Source organism: Capra hircus, chromosome 13 (genome assembly GCF_001704415.2).
Source record: "Capra hircus breed San Clemente chromosome 13, ASM170441v1, whole genome shotgun sequence".
Classification (NCBI taxonomy): Eukaryota; Metazoa; Chordata; class Mammalia; order Artiodactyla; family Bovidae; genus Capra; species Capra hircus.
Window position 1 is genome coordinate 74,788,793 of NC_030820.1, and position 17,922 is coordinate 74,806,714.

The 17,922-nt window shown below is 45.6% G+C and overlaps 1 protein-coding gene across 1 annotated transcript in view; it reads right to left on the bottom strand.

Annotated features, from left to right (window-relative positions):
• The window catches only part of SLC13A3 (solute carrier family 13 member 3), an 87,119-nt gene that overhangs the window by 21,926 nt on the left and 47,271 nt on the right, over window positions 1–17,922 (bottom strand). Inside the window, exons 4-8 of the mRNA XM_018057964.1 lie at window positions 15,483–15,549; window positions 9,327–9,512; window positions 5,930–6,055; window positions 1,371–1,466; window positions 333–437 (exon numbers count right to left, since the gene is read on the bottom strand). Coding sequence (XP_017913453.1) covers window positions 333–437; window positions 1,371–1,466; window positions 5,930–6,055; window positions 9,327–9,512; window positions 15,483–15,549 — 580 coding nt within the window. The remainder of the gene's footprint in view (window positions 1–332; window positions 438–1,370; window positions 1,467–5,929; window positions 6,056–9,326; window positions 9,513–15,482; window positions 15,550–17,922) is intronic.

Below are 17,922 nucleotides of genomic sequence, written 5' to 3' on the forward strand. Positions count from 1 at the left end.
TAGGTGCTCAATAAAAGTTGATTGATTGAATAATGGGATGAATGAATGAACCACGTGCTCAGGGTTGCACAGTGTGTAGTGGCGGAACCGGCATTGGAACCCAGTTTTGTCTGATTCCAAAGGCAGAGCTCTTATCACACGAGAACCCAGATATTTTATCATCCAAACCTAAGCTCTTTTGAGAGCAAAAGAAGGAACTGGTAATAACCACACGGGATGAGAGGCGGAAGCCTAGCCCTGCTCTCCCCAGCGGCTCTGCCTCCTTAGCTCCGGGGGGCCCAGCCCCGAGGCTCCCCTGTTGGACTCCATCCCATGGGTCCCCAGAGTCTCACCCAGGGGTGAAGAGGCTGGCCCAGCCAGGGATGAACTTCGGGTCCCGGGAGAAGAGGAGGATGGCGAACACGCAGAAAAGGATGAACACGGCCTGTTCGGCAAACCTGCGACGCAGAGATGTGAACACCGCGGTGACCGTGGGCTTTGGCCTGACAGCAGCAAGGGAAAGCCTGCGGCGGGGGCCCACCGGGTGTGGGTGTGGCTACGCCCAGGCCCTGCCTCTGAGAGCCGGAAGCAGTGGTTCACTGCCTCCGGGGGCGGTCCCGAGAGTGAGGGGCGTGGAGTGCCCCGTGTAACCGGTTCCTTTCCTGGGGCTTCCATGTGCCCCCAGCGTCCTTCCTAAGCATCAGGCCCGCCTCCCTGCAAACACGTCATATCATTCCCAGGGTCCTAGGGACAATCCGGAGAGAGAAAGAAAGCGAGACACGGACAGAGTCAGAAAACCTGAGAGAAAGGCAACTGACGGGAACAGAGAGGTAGGCGAAAGAGGGGAACAGTTAGATATCCAGAGTGGGGCAGATTCGGAGAGCGACAAACACAGAGAGAGGGGCAGACAGAGGCAAAAGAGAGACCCCCCCATATGTTGGAGTAAATATCTACCCAGTGTGCCCATCTCACAAATCAGGAAGCAGCGCCCAGAGAGGGTTAGTGCTTTGCCCAAGGCCACACAGGAAGTTAGTAGCAGAGTCAGACCTGTGTGTGGGCCTGCTGACTCTTGGTTATTTTCACGTTAACATGCACTGAACGAGGTGCTGGGAGCCATCTGAGGCAGGGATCAGGAGGGAAAGCGGGCACTAGGCAGGAAGGTGACATGTCCCCACTCCAAGCCTGAGAGGTTTGCTGGTCCTCGGCGTATCGACCCCAGTGCCAGGGCAAGAGGCTGACTGTGTTAAGTCATCTCCCTACCCTCCGACTCCAGGCTCCCAGGCTTTTGGTCTTGAAATTCCCTCTGGACTCAGTCCCCAAGATGTAGCTCTCCTGAAAGTCTAGCGCCCAGTTCTCTTCCCACCCCAAGCGAGGATCTCTGCGCCACGTACCTGATGGGCCCCAGGCTCTGGAATTCCTCCCGAATCGTGTCTCGAGCCCTATTTTCTGCATCAGTTCTGAGCTCAGATTTCTTCTTCCTCCAGCCCCTGAAACAGAAGCGGGGAAGTTAGGAGTGGCCAGTGCAATCTAAAACACCTCAGCGACCTACCTCCATCTAGCCAGGCCTCTTTGCCTCTGTTTTGGAGACTGTGACAGCCTGCTGGGTGGTCACCCTGCCTTCTTGTTCCCTTTCTAAAATCTGTTCTGCCCACCTATAGCCTGGATGGTCTTTTAAAAATGTGAATCTGATCATTTGGCTCCCAGGCTTAAAATCTTTTTTGGGGTCAAACAGACTCAGGAATAAACCATACACACCAGGGAAATAAAATACAAAGTCCAGAAATAGACCCCACCATAAATGGGGATTTAGTCTATGATAAAGTTGGTGCCCCAGCTTGTTGTAGGAAAGATGACCTATTCAGTCAATGATGTGAGACATACAGATCAATGGAATCTAATAGAGCGTCCAGAAATAAACCCACACTTCTACGGTCAATTGATTTCTGATAAAGGTACCAACACCATTCAACGGGGAAAGAACAGTCTTTCATCAAATGGTCTTAAGACGACTGGACGCGTGTGTGAGAGCTCAGTTGCTCGGTCCTGTCTGACTCTTTAGAGACCCCATGGACTACAGCCCACCAGGCTCCTCTGTCCAAGGGATTCTTCAGGCAAGAATACTGGAGTGGGTTGCCATTTCCTTCTCCAGGGAATCTTCCTGACCCAGGGATCGAACCCTCATCTCCTGCCTTGGCAGGCAGATTCTTTACCACTGAGCCACCTGGGAAGGCCCAAGACAACTGGATAGCCACATGCAAAAGGATGAATGTGGAGCCCCCTACCTCTTGGTACACACAAAATTTAACTGAAAATGGTTCAAAGACCTAAACATAAGAAGAGCGAGACCTATAAAATTTTTAGAAGAAAACATAGAGATAAATTCTCATGGCCTCAGATTAGGCACATATTTCTTAGATATGACATGAAAAGCACAAGCAAACAAAAATAAATTGACTTCATTAAAATTAAAAATGTTTGTGTGTCAGGAAAAGGTATTGAGACAACTCAATGGTTATCTGGAACAACAAAAAATGCTGACTCCAAACCTGTACCCCAAAGTTGCATCCTTACACTGCACCCTAAAGGACAAGCTCCAAATAGATGAAAAGATGTAAACGTACAAAATACAGAAATACTAGAAGAAAACATGGGACTGCTCTTTCATAACTCTATAATGGGAAGGAAGACCTTTCTAACTGCAATTGAAAATTTAGAAGCCACATGAGAAAAAATTGACAATTTCACCTCATAAAATGTTTCTAAAAATTTATGCACAGAAGAAAGCATGATAAGCAAAGTGAAAAATCAGGGAAAAAAAAGTTGTAACTCATACTCAAAATAAGCACTAATCTTTCAATACAGAGAAAATACTAGAAATCAATAAAACCAAGACCAGCAATCAAGTATTTAAATGTACAAAGTGTATAAACACACAGTTAAACAATTCACAGGAGAGGAAATACCAGGGTCTCATATGAATATATGAGGGTTTCATATGAATATATGAAAAGTTTTCATCTTACCCCTTAGTATGAAAAGTTCTTCAAAATTACTCCTAAAGTAAATGCAAATTATTTTTCTCTTATCAGATTGGCAAAAATCCACCTTGCTGCATGGAAACAGATGCTCTCAAATATTGTATTTATTTTTTATTTTTTTGGCCGCACCTTAGAGGATGCAGGAACTATGCAGGATCATAGTTCCCTGATCTGGGATTGAACTCAGGCCACCTGTATTGGGAGCACAGAGTCTTAACCACTGAATCACCAGAGAAGTCCCTTATATATTGTAAGTAGGGGAATGTGTGTGCTTAGTTGCTCAGTTGTGTCTGACTCTTTGCAACCCCATGGACTGCAGCCCACCAGGCTCCTCTGTCCATGGGGATTGCCCAGACGAGAATAATGGAGTGGGTTGCCTCCTGTTGGTTGGTTCCTCCTCCAGGTAATCTTCCCAACCCAGGGATCAAACCCCTGTCTCCTACTTGGCAGGCAGATTCTTTTCCACTGAAAGTGAAAGTTGCTCAATTGTGTCCGACTCTTGCGACCCTATGGACTATACAGTCTATGGAATTCTCCAGGTCAGAATACTGGAGTGGGTAGCCTTTCCCTTCTCCAGGGTATCTTCCCAACCCTGGGATCAAACCCATGTCTCCCACATTGCAGGCAGATTCTTTACCAGCTGAGCCACAAGGAAAGCCCAAGAATACTGGAGTGGGTAGCCTACCCTTCTCTAGCAGATCTTCCCGACACTGGAATCAAACTGGGGTTTCCTGCATTGCAAGTGGATTCTTTACCAACTGAGTTATCAGGGAAGCTGTATTCCACTGAACCACCCAGGAAACCCAGACTTCATTTTTATCCCCTATCTACAAGTGAAAATTGTAGAAATTAAAGAGGTAAAGCCTCAGGGAGGGGACAGAGTCGCTCAAAGTCACGCAGAACCATGATGTGAAATCTGGTTTATCTGAGTCCAATGTCTGGGCTTGCTTCTCTGGACTAAGCCGGGCTTTGAACCCCAAGTTTCTGCTCTGACAGGTCAAGAAACACCACAGTCAGAGCTTTTCAATTCTCAAGGGGTTTTCATATCTCTTTGATCTTGAATAGCTCTTACTAGTCCCATTTTACAGATGAGAAAAATTAAGGCCCAGAGAGGTGAGGAAACTGAGTCAGAGAATGACTTTATGACATGCCTGCTACTCCAGCCCTGAGCTGAAGCTCCTATGTGAGTATTTTCCCAGACCCACACATTCATAAAGGAAATCAGTCCTGGAAGGATTCATTGGAAGGATTGATGCTGAAGTTGAAACTCCAATACTTTGGCCACCTGATGTGAAGAACTGACTCCTTGGAAAAGACCCTGATGCTGGGGAAGATTGAAGGCAGGAGGAGAAGGGCACAACAGAGGATGAGATGGTTGGATGGCATCACTGACTCAATGGACATGAGTTTGAGTAAACTCCGGAAGTTGGTGACGGACAGGGAGGCCTGGTGTGCTGGAGTCCATGGGGTCGCAAAGAGTCGGACACGACTGAGCAACTGAACTGAAGTGAACTGACACATTCGTAACTCCCTTCACAAATGTTCCTATGTTCACGTGCCATGGGCTCCAACTAGATTTAGCATTTTAATTAAAGGCAGATATTTAAATAGAAAGCTTTCTATCACTGCCATAAATAGCAAACAAGAATCACCTGTCAACCCATAAAAAGAAAGAAAGTACCCATAAAAATAAAGACATGAAAGCAAAGCAACATTATTACATCTGGCTGGATACCACTGCTGGCTTAAGTCTCTGGGCCTGAGACTTGCTCTTCCTGTTTTAAAAGGATGATTTGGAAATGTTCAGTTCAGTTCAGTTCAATTGCTCAGTCGTGTCCGACTCTTTGCGACCCCATGAATAGCAGCACACCAGGCCTCCCTGTCCATCACCAACTCCCGGAGTTCACTCAGACTCACGTCCATCGAGTCAGTGATGCCATCCAGCCATCTCATCCTCTGTCATCCCCTTCTCCTCCTGCCCCCAATTCCTCCCAGCATTAGAGTCTTTTCCAATGAGTCAACTCTTCACATGAGGTGGCCAAAGTATTGGAGTTTCAGCTTTAGCATCATTCCTTCCAAAGAAATCCCAGGGCTGATCTCCTTCAGAATGGACTGGTTGGATCTCCTTGCAGTCCAAGGGACTCACAAGAGTCTTCTCCAACACCACAGTTCAAAAGCATCAATTCTTTGGCACTCAGCTTTCTTCACAGTCCAACTCTCGCATCCATACATGGCCACTGGAAAAACCATAGCCTTGACTAGACGGACCTTTGTTGGCTAAGTAACATCTCTGCTTTTGAATATACTATCTAGGTTGGTCATAACTTTTCTTCCAAGAGTAAGTGTCTTTTAATTTCATGGCTGCAGTCACCATCTGCAGTGATTTTGGAGCCCCCCAAAATAAAATCTGACACTGTTTCCACTGTTTCCCCATCTATTTCCCATGAACTGATGGGACCAGATGCCTAGAGAGATGTTAAAGTTTTTCCCCACCTTACTGAGACTTTCTCCCCAGCATAAGCAGCGTTGATAAAGGAATATTTTTCTCACTATCAGAGTCAGTGTTATTTGATACCTTGTCCTCAGGCTGCCCCAAATTACCTCCTGTACTGAGGCCCCGTGAAATGAGAAACACTGAACAGCGTTTCCTGTGGTGTGAGTGTGGACCTGACTTAAGGAATAATACAATTAGTGATTATTGATGGTGGGTGGCATTCACCCAGGGCCTGAGCTCAGCAGGAAAGATCCCACACCACCTGTAATCCCCACCCCCTGGGAGGCCAGGATGACTACGGGCACTACATCCGACTGGAAACTGGAAGGACTTAGGAGGGTCACTCGCAAGGGAGCGGGAAGCTGGGACCCCAGCCCGGTTCCATCTGCTGCAAAGCTCAAGTTAAGTGCCCGGGTACCTCAGGGTTATCCCTCCATAGAGGAAGGAGATCCAGAGCCAGCCCACCAACAGGAACAGCAGCATGAGAGGAAAGGCGAAGATGAACCAGGAGCCGAAGTTCACCACGTCGCACTGTGGGAAGAAACTGGAGAAAAGAGAGAGGTGAGAGCCCGCCAGAGTCAGCCAGACGGATGGATGGACACATCCCTACAGAGGAAAACTGAAGGAAGTATGCTCAGTATTCACAGGGGCGCTGAAGCGCTTCAGATTTTTCCTCCCTGTATTTTCTGAGTAATATATTGTGTTGCCCAAAAAGTTCATTCCATTTTTTCATGGTCTGGAAAAAACAACCCCAAACGAACTTTTTGGCCAACCCAATATAAAGTTCCTATATCAGGTGTGATCAGAATAAACCAATACAATGTACTTGGGGAGTGAAGACCAAGGTGAACACTCAGGGCAGCCATTTCCCGGTCTCACCACATGCCCTGCTTGAAAATCAGAACCTCATATAAACCCCATATTCCTTTCAAATACCTCCCTTCCCGATGAGAAGGCCCAGGCTTATGCAATTAAATGTTGTATACGTTTCGCATGTAATTTGCATGCCCTTTACTTAAAACCCTTCATGTTGGATATTTTTACTTAAAGTTCCAGCATTTTCTCCCTAATCTCTTTTCAAGGCTTGCTCACATCAGAGTGAATAGGCAGCCTGAAAACCCTCTGACATCAAATGCCCTCCCATGTCCCCCATCTCTCAACTCTGGACCAGCCCCTGAGGGCCTCAGTACTCCCATCTTTCCTGTCCATCCCTGTGGACAGCCTCCAGCAAGAACTAACACTGAACACCCTGCTTTGTCCTCCTAGCTGACTGCCCCTTTGCTGGCACTTCCTGCTAACCGAGGAGACAAATGGGTCATCCTGGATGGTCCCCATATCTGAAGCAGAACCATCTTGGCTTCTGGTTTTCAGTCTCACAGCCAGGCTTTGCTCAAAGAATGGAGATGAAAAGACACCAAAGGTTTGCAATGGGGGCTGAAATCAACTGGGAAAAGACCAATGCCTGGCCCCCATGCCCAACCTCCGAAATCAGCATCTCTGCAGCTGAGATCCAAGCATATGTTTTTTCACCTTTCCTGGAGACTCTAAACACACCCATGGCTGAGAATAACTGTTTTTTACAGACCTGCCTCTTGAGAAACCTATATGCAGGTCAGGAAGAAACAGAACTGGACATGGAAAAACAGATTGGTTCCAAATAGGAAAAGGAGTATGTCAAGGCTGTATGTTGTCACCCTGCTTATTTAACTTATATGCAGAGTACATCATGAGAAACGCTGGGCTGGAAGAAGCACAAGCTGGTATCAAGATTGCCAGGAGAAATAGCAATAACCTCAGATATGCAGATGACACCACCCTTATGGCAGAAAGTGAAGAGGAACTAAAAAGCCTCTTGATGAAAATGAAAGAGGAGAGTGAAAATGTTGGCTTAAAGCTCAACATTCAGAAAACTAAGATCATGGCATCTGGTCCCATCACTTCATAGGAAATAGATGGGGAAACGGTGGAAATTGTGTCAGACTTTATATTTTTGGTCTCCAAAATCACTGCAGATGGTGATTGCAGCCATGAAATTATAAGACGCTTACTCCTTGGAAGGAAAGTTATGACCAACCTAGATAGCATATTCAAAAGCAGAGATATTACTTTGCCAACAAAGGTCCGTCTAGTCAAAGCTATGGTTTTTCCAGTAGTCATGTATGGATGCGAGAGTTGGACTGTGAAGAAAGCTGAGCGCTGAAGAATTTGATGCTTTTGAACTGTGGTGTTGGAGAAGACTCTTGTGAGTCCCTTGGACTGCAAGGAGATCCAATCAGTCCATCCTAAAGGAGACCAGCCCTGGGTGTTCTTTGGAAGGACTGATGCTGAGGCTGAAACTCCAATACTTTGGCTACCTGTTGTGAAGAGTTGACTCATTGGAAAAGACCCTGATGCTGGGAGGGATTGGGGGCAGGAGGAGAAGGGGATGACAGAGGATGAGATGGCTGGATGGCATCACCGACTCAATGAACATGAGTTTGGGTGAACTCTGGGAGTTGGTGATGGACAGGGAGGCCTGGTGTGCTGTGATTCATGGGGTTGCAAAGAGTCAAATACGACTGAGTGACTGAACAGAACTGAAAATCAAAAGATTTGAGAACCTGAGAATATGGTAGAGAGTTAAGGTTTTAAAATCAGCTTGTGAGGTAAGACATGGGTGTACTTAAGTTTTCTCATGAAAATAACTTTGACTACCCACAAGTATAGAACTGACTTGCGTGCATCAAACCCACTCTCAGGAAGACCAATGCAGTTAGCTTTTCCTCCATCATCCCTATAAATCCTTGATTCTTTGGCTGAATACCAGATAAAGACGTCAGCCAGCACATGGAGCCATGTTGAATATCATGTTGTTGCTGTTGGTTTCTTAAATGCTTACATTTGGATTCACGTGGATTAATTTAATATATGAAACATTTCCACGGTAACAAAACCTTAGAAACCCCACCTCTCAGAATCTTGGAATCTGAAAGTATTTAGAATCTTGAAATACAAGGATTTTTAACATCTTCAGACTAAGAGGTTTGAAAAAAATGAAATTGATGTCAAACCATCAGAGAATCCATCTCTTTGATTCTCATGCCCTGACAAATGGCCACTCAACCTCTGTCTGAACAGGTTCGGTGATGGGGAGATTTTACTTGGCAGAGTCCACTCCACTGCTGGCCCATGTGCCTGGCTGCAAGGCTTCTCGGAGGACATCACAGCCACACACCAGTACCTCCCACTGGGGTTGGTTTTAGAAGGAGATGTCAAGTCATGTCACCCCTCTGCTCTCAGCTCTCCTCTGACTTTCCTGACAGTGCCTGCCCTGGTCTTCTTACCTTAGCCCCTTCTGCACCCCAGCCTGGCCAGTCTTTGGGCTGCTTCCCACCTTTGTACAGGCTATTCCTTCTGTCTGAGGTGCTCTTCCCTCCTGCGTCCACAAAGTTCACCCCATCACTTCTGGGTCTCTACTCAAATGTCACCATATTAGAGGGATGGCACAATACCGACCAACCTAGATAAAACAGCGCCCACTCCTCTGACCTCTGCCCCCTTCTTCTGCTCGATTTTATTTCATAACGGATCACGCCAACATAGTATATATTCCCTTGCCTTTTCCTTTATTGTTTGTATCTCCCACCAGAATGGAAGTTCCCCAGAGCAGGGATTTTGCTGGGCATTGGGCTTTGGGCTTTGGGCATCGCTGGGTCTCCAGAGCCTGGACAATGGTAGACACCCAAGACACATCCCTGGATGTTGGGTGAAGGAGGAGGAGAGGAGTAGAAGAGGCAGAAGCCCCAGTGCCAGGGACGGGGAGCACTCGCTCTTACCTCTTGAGCTGGCCAAGCAGGATGAGGTTGGGGGCTGTGCCCGTGAGGGTGGCGGTGCCCCCGATGCTGGCCGAGTAGGGGATGGAGATGAGGAAGCCCTTCCAGATGTTCCTGCGATATTCCTCCTCCTTCTTGGAGGTAGGGTGGAGATCCGTTGGAGCCTCTGCCTCCTCAGGGCAGTCTTTGCTTTAAACAAACCCAAAGAGAAGCCATTCAGAATTCCTGGCCTTGTGGAGAAACACACTGCCTGGGATGGGAGAGCTAAGTGAACTTTCTAGAAGGCAATTGGCATGGGAATCAAACACTTCTAAAAATGTGCAACCCTTTAGCTTAAGCGTTCTACTCTAAGAAGTTGTCCTAAACTAATACTTGATATTAAATATAACTTAAATGGAAAACTTCATTTAAATATCCATCAAAAAAGGATTGGCTAGATTAAGACGATCCTGTTTCTCGATGGAATACCAGAGCAGTTATTAAAAATGGTGATTTAGATAGGTATTTATTCAGATGAAAGATGCCCATTATATAAAGTGAAAAGGTAGGTAACAGCACTACTTACTTCTTTTATTTTAAAAATATACACATATTTCAAGAACATATGAGTATTAAGAAAAGTCTAGAATGATATACACAAAGTTGCTTTGGGGACTTTCGTGGGGATGGAATTACGGATTTTTTCCCCTCTTTTACTTTTTATTTGTATTTTCTGGGTTATTTTCCTGGTACCTTTGTGGAGTTTGGGAAATAATATAGTCAAAAATTGTTAATTATATAATTAAAAGATAATGATGCTGACACAAATTTATTGAGGTGAAAAGACATCCACTACACTCAATTAGCTGAGATAATAGGTTATAAAATGCATGTATAGCATGGTCAGTGATTTTGTTAAAAATACACACACACACACACGCACACACATGCACACACACATAGACAAATGGTCTAGAATAGTATTCACTTAACTCTTCTAGTCTATCTTTGGGAGTGAGGTGCTGAGCACATTTTTGTTTTTGTTTAAGAGTTCTTTTTCTTTTATCTGTACAATTATAAAATGTTTATTAGTGGATGAAATTAAGAATTATCTTTGTGTAAAAATCATTTTTTTTTAAAGAATGTAAGACACTTCAACTATCTTGGGGCTTTAATTACTAACATGAAGGGCCATTTCTCCAGTGGGTGGTGAGGATGTGATCTGGGGTTTAAAAGGAAGACAAGGGCTGGAAGCAGCTGGAGACAGATGCCATGCTTGGTTATCCAGGGTGAGAGGCCCAGTCAGGGACCTGTGGGCTCCCTCGGACCTGGGGCTCCAACCAGACTGAGCCTCACAGGAGACTAAGAGCAGAAAGTGTTCTTCTCGTGCACCCCCTTCCTAGTTTGGATGGAAAACTGAGGCCCAGAGTGGGGCTTGAGGAACGTAGGGAAAACCATTAGACCATTCAGGTATGACCTAAGTCAAATCCCTTCCGATTATACAGTGGAAGTGACAGATAGATTCAAGGGATTAGATCTGACAGATAGAGTGCCCAATGAACTATGGATGGAGATTCGTGACATTGTACAGGCGGCAGTGATCAAGACCATCCCCAAGAAAAAGAAATTCGAAAGGCAAAATCATTGCCTGAGGAGGCCTTACAAATAGCTGTGAAAAGAAGACAGTTCAGTTCAGTTCAGTTCATTTCAGTTGCTCAGTCGTGTCTGACGCTTTGCGACCCCATGAATTGCAGCATGCAGGCCTCCCTGTCCATCACCAACTCGCGGAGTTCACTCAAACTCATGTCCATTGAGTCGGTGATGCCATCCAGCCATCTCATCCTCTGTCGTCCCCTTCTCCTCCTGCCCCCAATCCCTCCCAGCATCAGAGTCTTTTCCAATTAGTCAACTCTTCACATGAGGTGGCCAAAGTATTGGAGTTTCAGCTTTAGCGTCATTCCTTCCAAAGAACACCCAGGACTGATCTCCTTTAGAATGGACTGGGTGGATCTCCTTGCAGTCCAAGGGACTCTTAAGAGTCTTCTCCAACACCACAGTTCAGTTTGATTCCTGGTAGGGGCGGTGGCTGAGAGGAGCAACCCTATGTCCAAGGAGCGGTGACTCTGCGGGTGCAGGAGGGCCAAGAGGAGCTACTCCACGTTCAAGGTCAGGAGGGGCGGCCATGAGGACATACCCCTTGTCCAAGGTAAAGAGCAGCGGCTGCGCTTTGCTGGAGCAGCTGTGAAGAGATACTCCATGTCCAAGGTAAGAGAAACCCAAGTAAGATGGTAGATATTGCGAAAGGGCATCAGAGGGCAGACACACTGAAACCATAATCACAGAAAAGAAGACAAGCTAAAGGCAAATGAAAAAAGGAAAGATATAAGCATCTGAATGCAGAGTTCCAAAGAATAGCAAGGAGAGATAAGAAAGCCTTCCTCAGTGATCAATACAAAGAAACAGAGGAAAATAATAGGATGGGAAAGACTAGATCTCTTCAGGAAAATTAAAGATGCCAAGGGAACATTTCATGCAGAGATGGACACAATAAAGGACAGAAATATTATGGACCTAACCTTGCAAGAAAAGTTATGACCAACCTAGATAGCATATTCAAAAGCAGAGACATTACTTTGCTGACTAAGGTCCATCTAGTCAAGGCTATAGTTTTTCCTGTGGTCATGTATGGATGTGAGAGTTGGACTGTGAAGAAGGCTGAGAGCTGAAGAATTGATGCTTTTGAACTGTGGTGTTGGAGAAGACTCTTGTGAGTCCCTTGGACTGCAAGGAGATCCAACCAGTCCATTCTGAAGGAGATCAGCCCTGGGATTTCTTTGGAAGGAATGATGCTAAAGCTGAAACTCCAGTACTTTGGCCACCTCATGTGAAGAGTTGACTAATTGGAAAAGACTCTGATGCTGGGAGGGGATTGGGGGCAGGAGGAGAAGGGGACGACAGAGGATGAGATGGCTGGATGGCATCACGGACTCGATGGATGTTGAGTCTGAGTGAACTCTGGGAGTTGGTGATGGACAGGGAGGCCTGGCGTACTGTGATTCATGGGGTTGCAAAGAGTCGGACACAACTGAGCGACTGAACTGAATTGAACTGAACTGAACAGAAGCAGAAGATATTAAGAAGAGCTGGCAAGAATACACATAAGAACTCTACAGAAAATATCTTCATGACCCAGATAACCATGATGGTGTGATCACTCACCTGGAGTCAGACATCCTAGAGTCTGAAGTCAAGTGGACCTTAGGAAGTATCACTACAAACCAAGCTAGTGGAGGTGACGGAACTCCAGCTGAGCTATTTCAGATTCTAAAAGGTAATGCTGTGAAAGTGCTGCACTCAATATGCCTGCAAATTTGGAAAACTCAGCAGTGGCCATAGGACTGGAAAAGGTCAGTTTTCATTCCAATCCCTAAGAAAGGCAATGCCAAAGAATGCTCAAACTACTGCACAATTGCATTCATCTCACATGCTAGTAAAGTAATGCTCAAAATTCTCCAAGACCGGCTTCAACAATACATGAACCAAGAACTCCCAGATGTTCAAGCTGGATTTAGAAAAGGCAGGGGCACCAGAGATCAAATTGCCAACATCCATTGGATCATAGAAAAAGCAAGAGAGTTCCAGAAAAATATCTATTTCTGCTTCATTGACTATGCCAAAGCCTTTGACTGTGTGGATCACAACAAACTGTGGAAAATTCTTCAACAGATGGGAATACCAGACCATCTTACGTGCCTCCTGAGAAATCTGTATGTGGGTCAAGAAGCAACGGTTAAACTGCAACAACGGACTGGTTCCAAATTGGGAAAGGAACACATCAAGGCTGTATATTGTCACCCTGCTTATTTAATATCTATGCAGAGTATATCATGCGAAATGCAGGGCTGGGTGAAGCATGAGCTGGAATCAAGATTGCTGGGAGAAATAGCAATAACCTCAGATATGCAGATGATACCACCTTTATAGCAGAAAGTGAAGAAGAACTAAAGAGCCTCTTGATGAAAGTGAAAGAGGAGAGTGAAAAAGTTGGCTTAAAGCTCAACATTCCAAAAACTAAGATCATGGCACCTGGTCCCATCACTTCATGGCAAATAGATGGGGAAGCAATGGAAACAGTGTCAGACTTTATTTTGGGGGCTCCAAAATCACTGCAGGTGCTGACTGCAGCCATGAAATTAAAAGACGCCTACTCCTTGGAAGGAAAGCTTTGACCAACCTAGACAGCATATTAAAAAGCAGAGACATTACTTTGCAAACAAAGGTCCATCTGGTCAAGGCTATGGTTTTTCCAGTGGTCATGTATGAATGTGAGTTGGACCATAAAGAAAGCTGAGTCCTGAAGGATTAATGCTTTTGTACTGTGGTATTGGAGAAGACTCTTGAGAGTCCCTTGGACTGCAGGGAGATCCAATCAGTCCATCCTAAAGGAAATCAGTCCTGGATATCCTTTGGAAGGACTGATGCTGAAGCTGAAACTCCAATACTTTGGCCAATTGATGCAAAGAACTAACTCATTTGAAAAGACCCTAATGCTGGGAAATATTGAAGGCAGGAGGAGAAGGGGACGACAGAGGATGAGATGGTTGGATGGCATCACCAACTCGATGGACATGAGTTTGAGCAAGCTCTGAGAGTTGGTGATAGACAGGGAAGCCTGGTAATCTGCAGTCCATGGGGTCTCAAAGAGTCAGACAGGATTGAGCAACTGAACAGAACTGAACTGAGAGTGGGGCTGGGGTCTGCAACCAATGGACACAGAGTTCCAGAGGGTAGGGATCAGTGCTTTTCCAACAGACTCAGCACAAGCTCTGCCTGGGTAGATGGTTAAAACAGATACCCAGGTTGCAAGGTGGTGAGTGGTGGGGCCAACTACAGAACCGTATCTCAAAGGTGGACTCAAAGCCCCCAAACATGGTGCCAGGGAGGAGCACAGGCCTCAGGATAAGACAAACTAACATAAAATCATGTCCCTATCTGCTAGACCCTTCATCCGTTCCCATCTCATTCAAAGTAAAAACTACATCAATGGCCTGTGGGGTCCCACATGCTCTGTCCCCAGCCAGTGCCCTCCTGCCACACAAGCAATCTCTGTGACCCCACCTCCAGCCACACTAGCATCCCGGCTGCCTTGAACTCTCAGGGCTTTGTACCTGCTGGCCCCTCTGCTAAGAATACTCTTCCCACAGATTCCCCAGGACCCTTCACCTTCCCCCGTGTTTGCCCAAGAATGACCTTCTTAGTGAGGTCTTCCCTGACGCACATTTAAATACTGCTCTTTCCCTCCCCCAACCCCCTCCCTTGCGTGCTTTCCAATGCTTTGTTCTCCTGTTCATTGCCATGTGCCTGACAGTACCTGGCTCATGGTAAGTTCTCTATAAATTTGCTGAATGAAGGAAACAGACCTGACTGATGCCCAGCAATGATGCCTTGAGCAAGTCACTTTACTCCCTGCTGTTTGCTTCATTATCATGAAATTGAGATAACAATACCATTAATAACAAGCATTACCATCTGTGCATGGAAGGCCTAACAACCGGCTTTATCTACATGATCTCATTTAATCTCAAAAACAACCCTCAAAAAGAACCCAGGTGGGTTCTGACATCATGTCTAGTTGGTAGGTGAAACTGAGTTTCAGAGAGGGGGAGTGACGTGTGCAAACCAACAGAGCTGGTAAGTGGCAAAGCCAGGGTTCAAAGTCAAGTCTGCTTGACCCCAAGCACCCAGGTCGTATATCCTCGCTGCTGTATACAAAAAACACCAAGACTAACTGTGCCATCAGTGTTCAGATGCTTCCTGAGTCACACAGGTGTGAAGGGCTGCTACTGTCTCAGGATCTTTTGTCTGCAGACAAAGCTTTAGCTTGGCCCGCTACACCCTCTCCTCCTTGACGATCGTGTGGTTTGCGCCTCCTGCTCTTCTGGTCCTTCCTTCCAGACCCTTCACCTCAGCAGACCTTTAGGGGCTTACTGTACTCCCCTGCCCATTCAATGTTTTCTTTTTTCAAGGAGGCTGGAGCTCAGGGAGAAGTGGTGGAAACTTGGGCATTGGGTCATTGGGAGAAGAATGGGGGGTGGGGATTGCCTGCAGCATGGAATTCTTGTTCATCCTCTCCTTGGATCAAGCATGGGCTCCTCTATGAATTTCACCAGGAGAACTCACTCTTCTGTGCCAGCAATGAATTGCATCTCCGTGGGCACGGTGTGCAAGCCATTTTTCCGCACAGCAGCTAGGAGAAAAGAGCATGAGGTCTTTAGTGGGATGTAGCAGGTGGGACAGAAGCGTCCCCTTCTTGTGCAGTCAATCAGGAGTACTTCCTCAGGTCCCAGCCTATACTAGCCATTGGACTAAAAAAAAAGACACTCAAAATTCCATCCTTCTACCCAACTTATTCCTATTAGGAGAGGGCTTCAGGCCTGGAGACAGGAAGTTAGCTGCAAGGCAGCTGGACAATCCATAACTCAAGCCTAGGCTAACCTCAACTGTTATTGTCAAGGGGATGTTTGGGAAAGACTGGCTACGTGTGGTAATGGATCAGCAATGGGATGGGTGACCCCAATCTGCCACTCATTCAAAACACATTTATTGAGCACCTACTGTGTACTATTGACCATCAGCTTGGGGTACACAGTGAATAATATAGGACAATGTCCTTGCTCCCACGAAAGCACCATTCTAGAGAGGATGACTGACAATAATCAAGAAACAAAACTTCAGGTGTCAGGGAACGTTTAATTTTAAGGAATCCTACATGTTGTTTTCTGTTTCTCAGGGGCCTTCTGTTCCTTATCAGTTCCTGGAAAACAGGAATGAGCAGAGCTGCACGCAGTTCTCAGGACTGAGGTCATGACCTTTCAGTAACCTTTTACTTTTCTATAAAACTACTTAGTCATGTTCCTATTTCCAATACACGGGTTGTCTTCTGGCGCTGTGATGATTGTTATTCCCCTGGTTACTGTTGTTATGGCCCCATGACGATTGGCATTCCCTTGGTTACTGTTGATATGCATTTGCTTTCCGTGGTTTTGCTCAACTTTATATTTTTCTGCCTAAAGCTTCCGTGTATAACAATATATACGCACACGCCACCATGATTAAAGCACCCTTGTTCCACTAGAGACTTGGGTCCCCCACGTCCTTCTTTTCTTCATCTTCTTTTCATCAACTCCTGTCCCCAGGTTCTGGTCCATCAAGACCAAAATAAGTGGCGCCCGAACAGGGACCTGCAGTACTCCCTTGGCAAGCTGGTGGAGTGACTGTGGACCCACTGAGGTCGGTAAGTGTGGGGTAACGGGACAAACGGCTGGACAGCCCCACCGCTTTTCTACTTTGCTTCATCATTTATTTAAAGTTCAAGGACTCTCGGTTTCGTGTCAGTGAATAGAGGCTTGTCTCCAAATGGTAATTGAACATAATCCCTGGTTCCCTGATGAAGGTAGTTTTGATTTAGAGATTTGGAACCAGGTTAAACAGAATGTTGAATGAGCTACAAGATGGGGAAAAAATATTCCAATAAATTTCTGGCTGTTATGGGTCCTCATTAAAGCTGTAATTTTGCCATTTCAAGGAAATTCTAGCCCCCCAATATTTGACAACAGGCAGAACACTTGTTACATAAATATGAATTAGATGATGAAACTTTACAAAAGGCCCAATTAGAACAACATAAAATATTTCAGAATTTCCCACCAGCACTGCTCTGGTTGCCCCAAGTGCTCCTCCTCCTCTTGCAATGGGCGCCAAACCGAAAGTCCTCTCAACTCAAGGACAAGATGACTCTGATAATGACTCTTCCGAGGCTGACAATACTTTCCTTGATGACAATGATAAGCCTTTAACTTGTACTCGTATTTATGAGAAAACACTATCTACTCATTCTCCTTCACGACGAAGGCTTTCTGGATTGCTGGCTTTATAATCTTGAATCTCTGAGGCTGATGACTTTTCTGCGTTTCCTGTTTTAAAAAATCCTTATGCTCAAGGCCAAATTATACCTCAACATCAAGACACTGATTTTTTCTCACATGCAACAAATGAAAAAAGTTGTAACTATGTACAGCCCTCATTCTTCCTTTACTAAGGAACTTTTAAATACTATGGCATCTTCTGTCGGAAATTTTGTTCCTTATGATTGGCAACTTTTGATAAAGGCTCTTCTTAAGCCAGGAGCATATCTTCAATGGACAATGTGGTTTCAAGATGTAGCCCGTGATCATGCCAATTCTAATGCTCGAGCTGGCGCTCCCCCAAACCAAATTACTTTTGAAATGTTAACCAGTACAAGGCAGTTTGATGCGGTGAAAGCCCAAATACAATGCCTTCCCTTATTACATGGACAATTGAAAGAAGTTGCCCTTGAAGCTTGGGATCAAATTACTCCTCAGGGAGAACCTAAAGGCAGCTACACAAAAATATTTCAAGGACCTAATGAAGCCTATGCTGTTTTTTTTAACTAGATTGGAAGTTGCTATTTCCCATAGTGTTATTGGAGAAGAAGCCAAAAGGCAACTAGGAAAACTGCTTGCTTATGAGAATGCAAATCAGAAATGTCACAGAGCTATTTCTCCAATCCATGAGACTGGGGCTATTATCGGCTATTTGA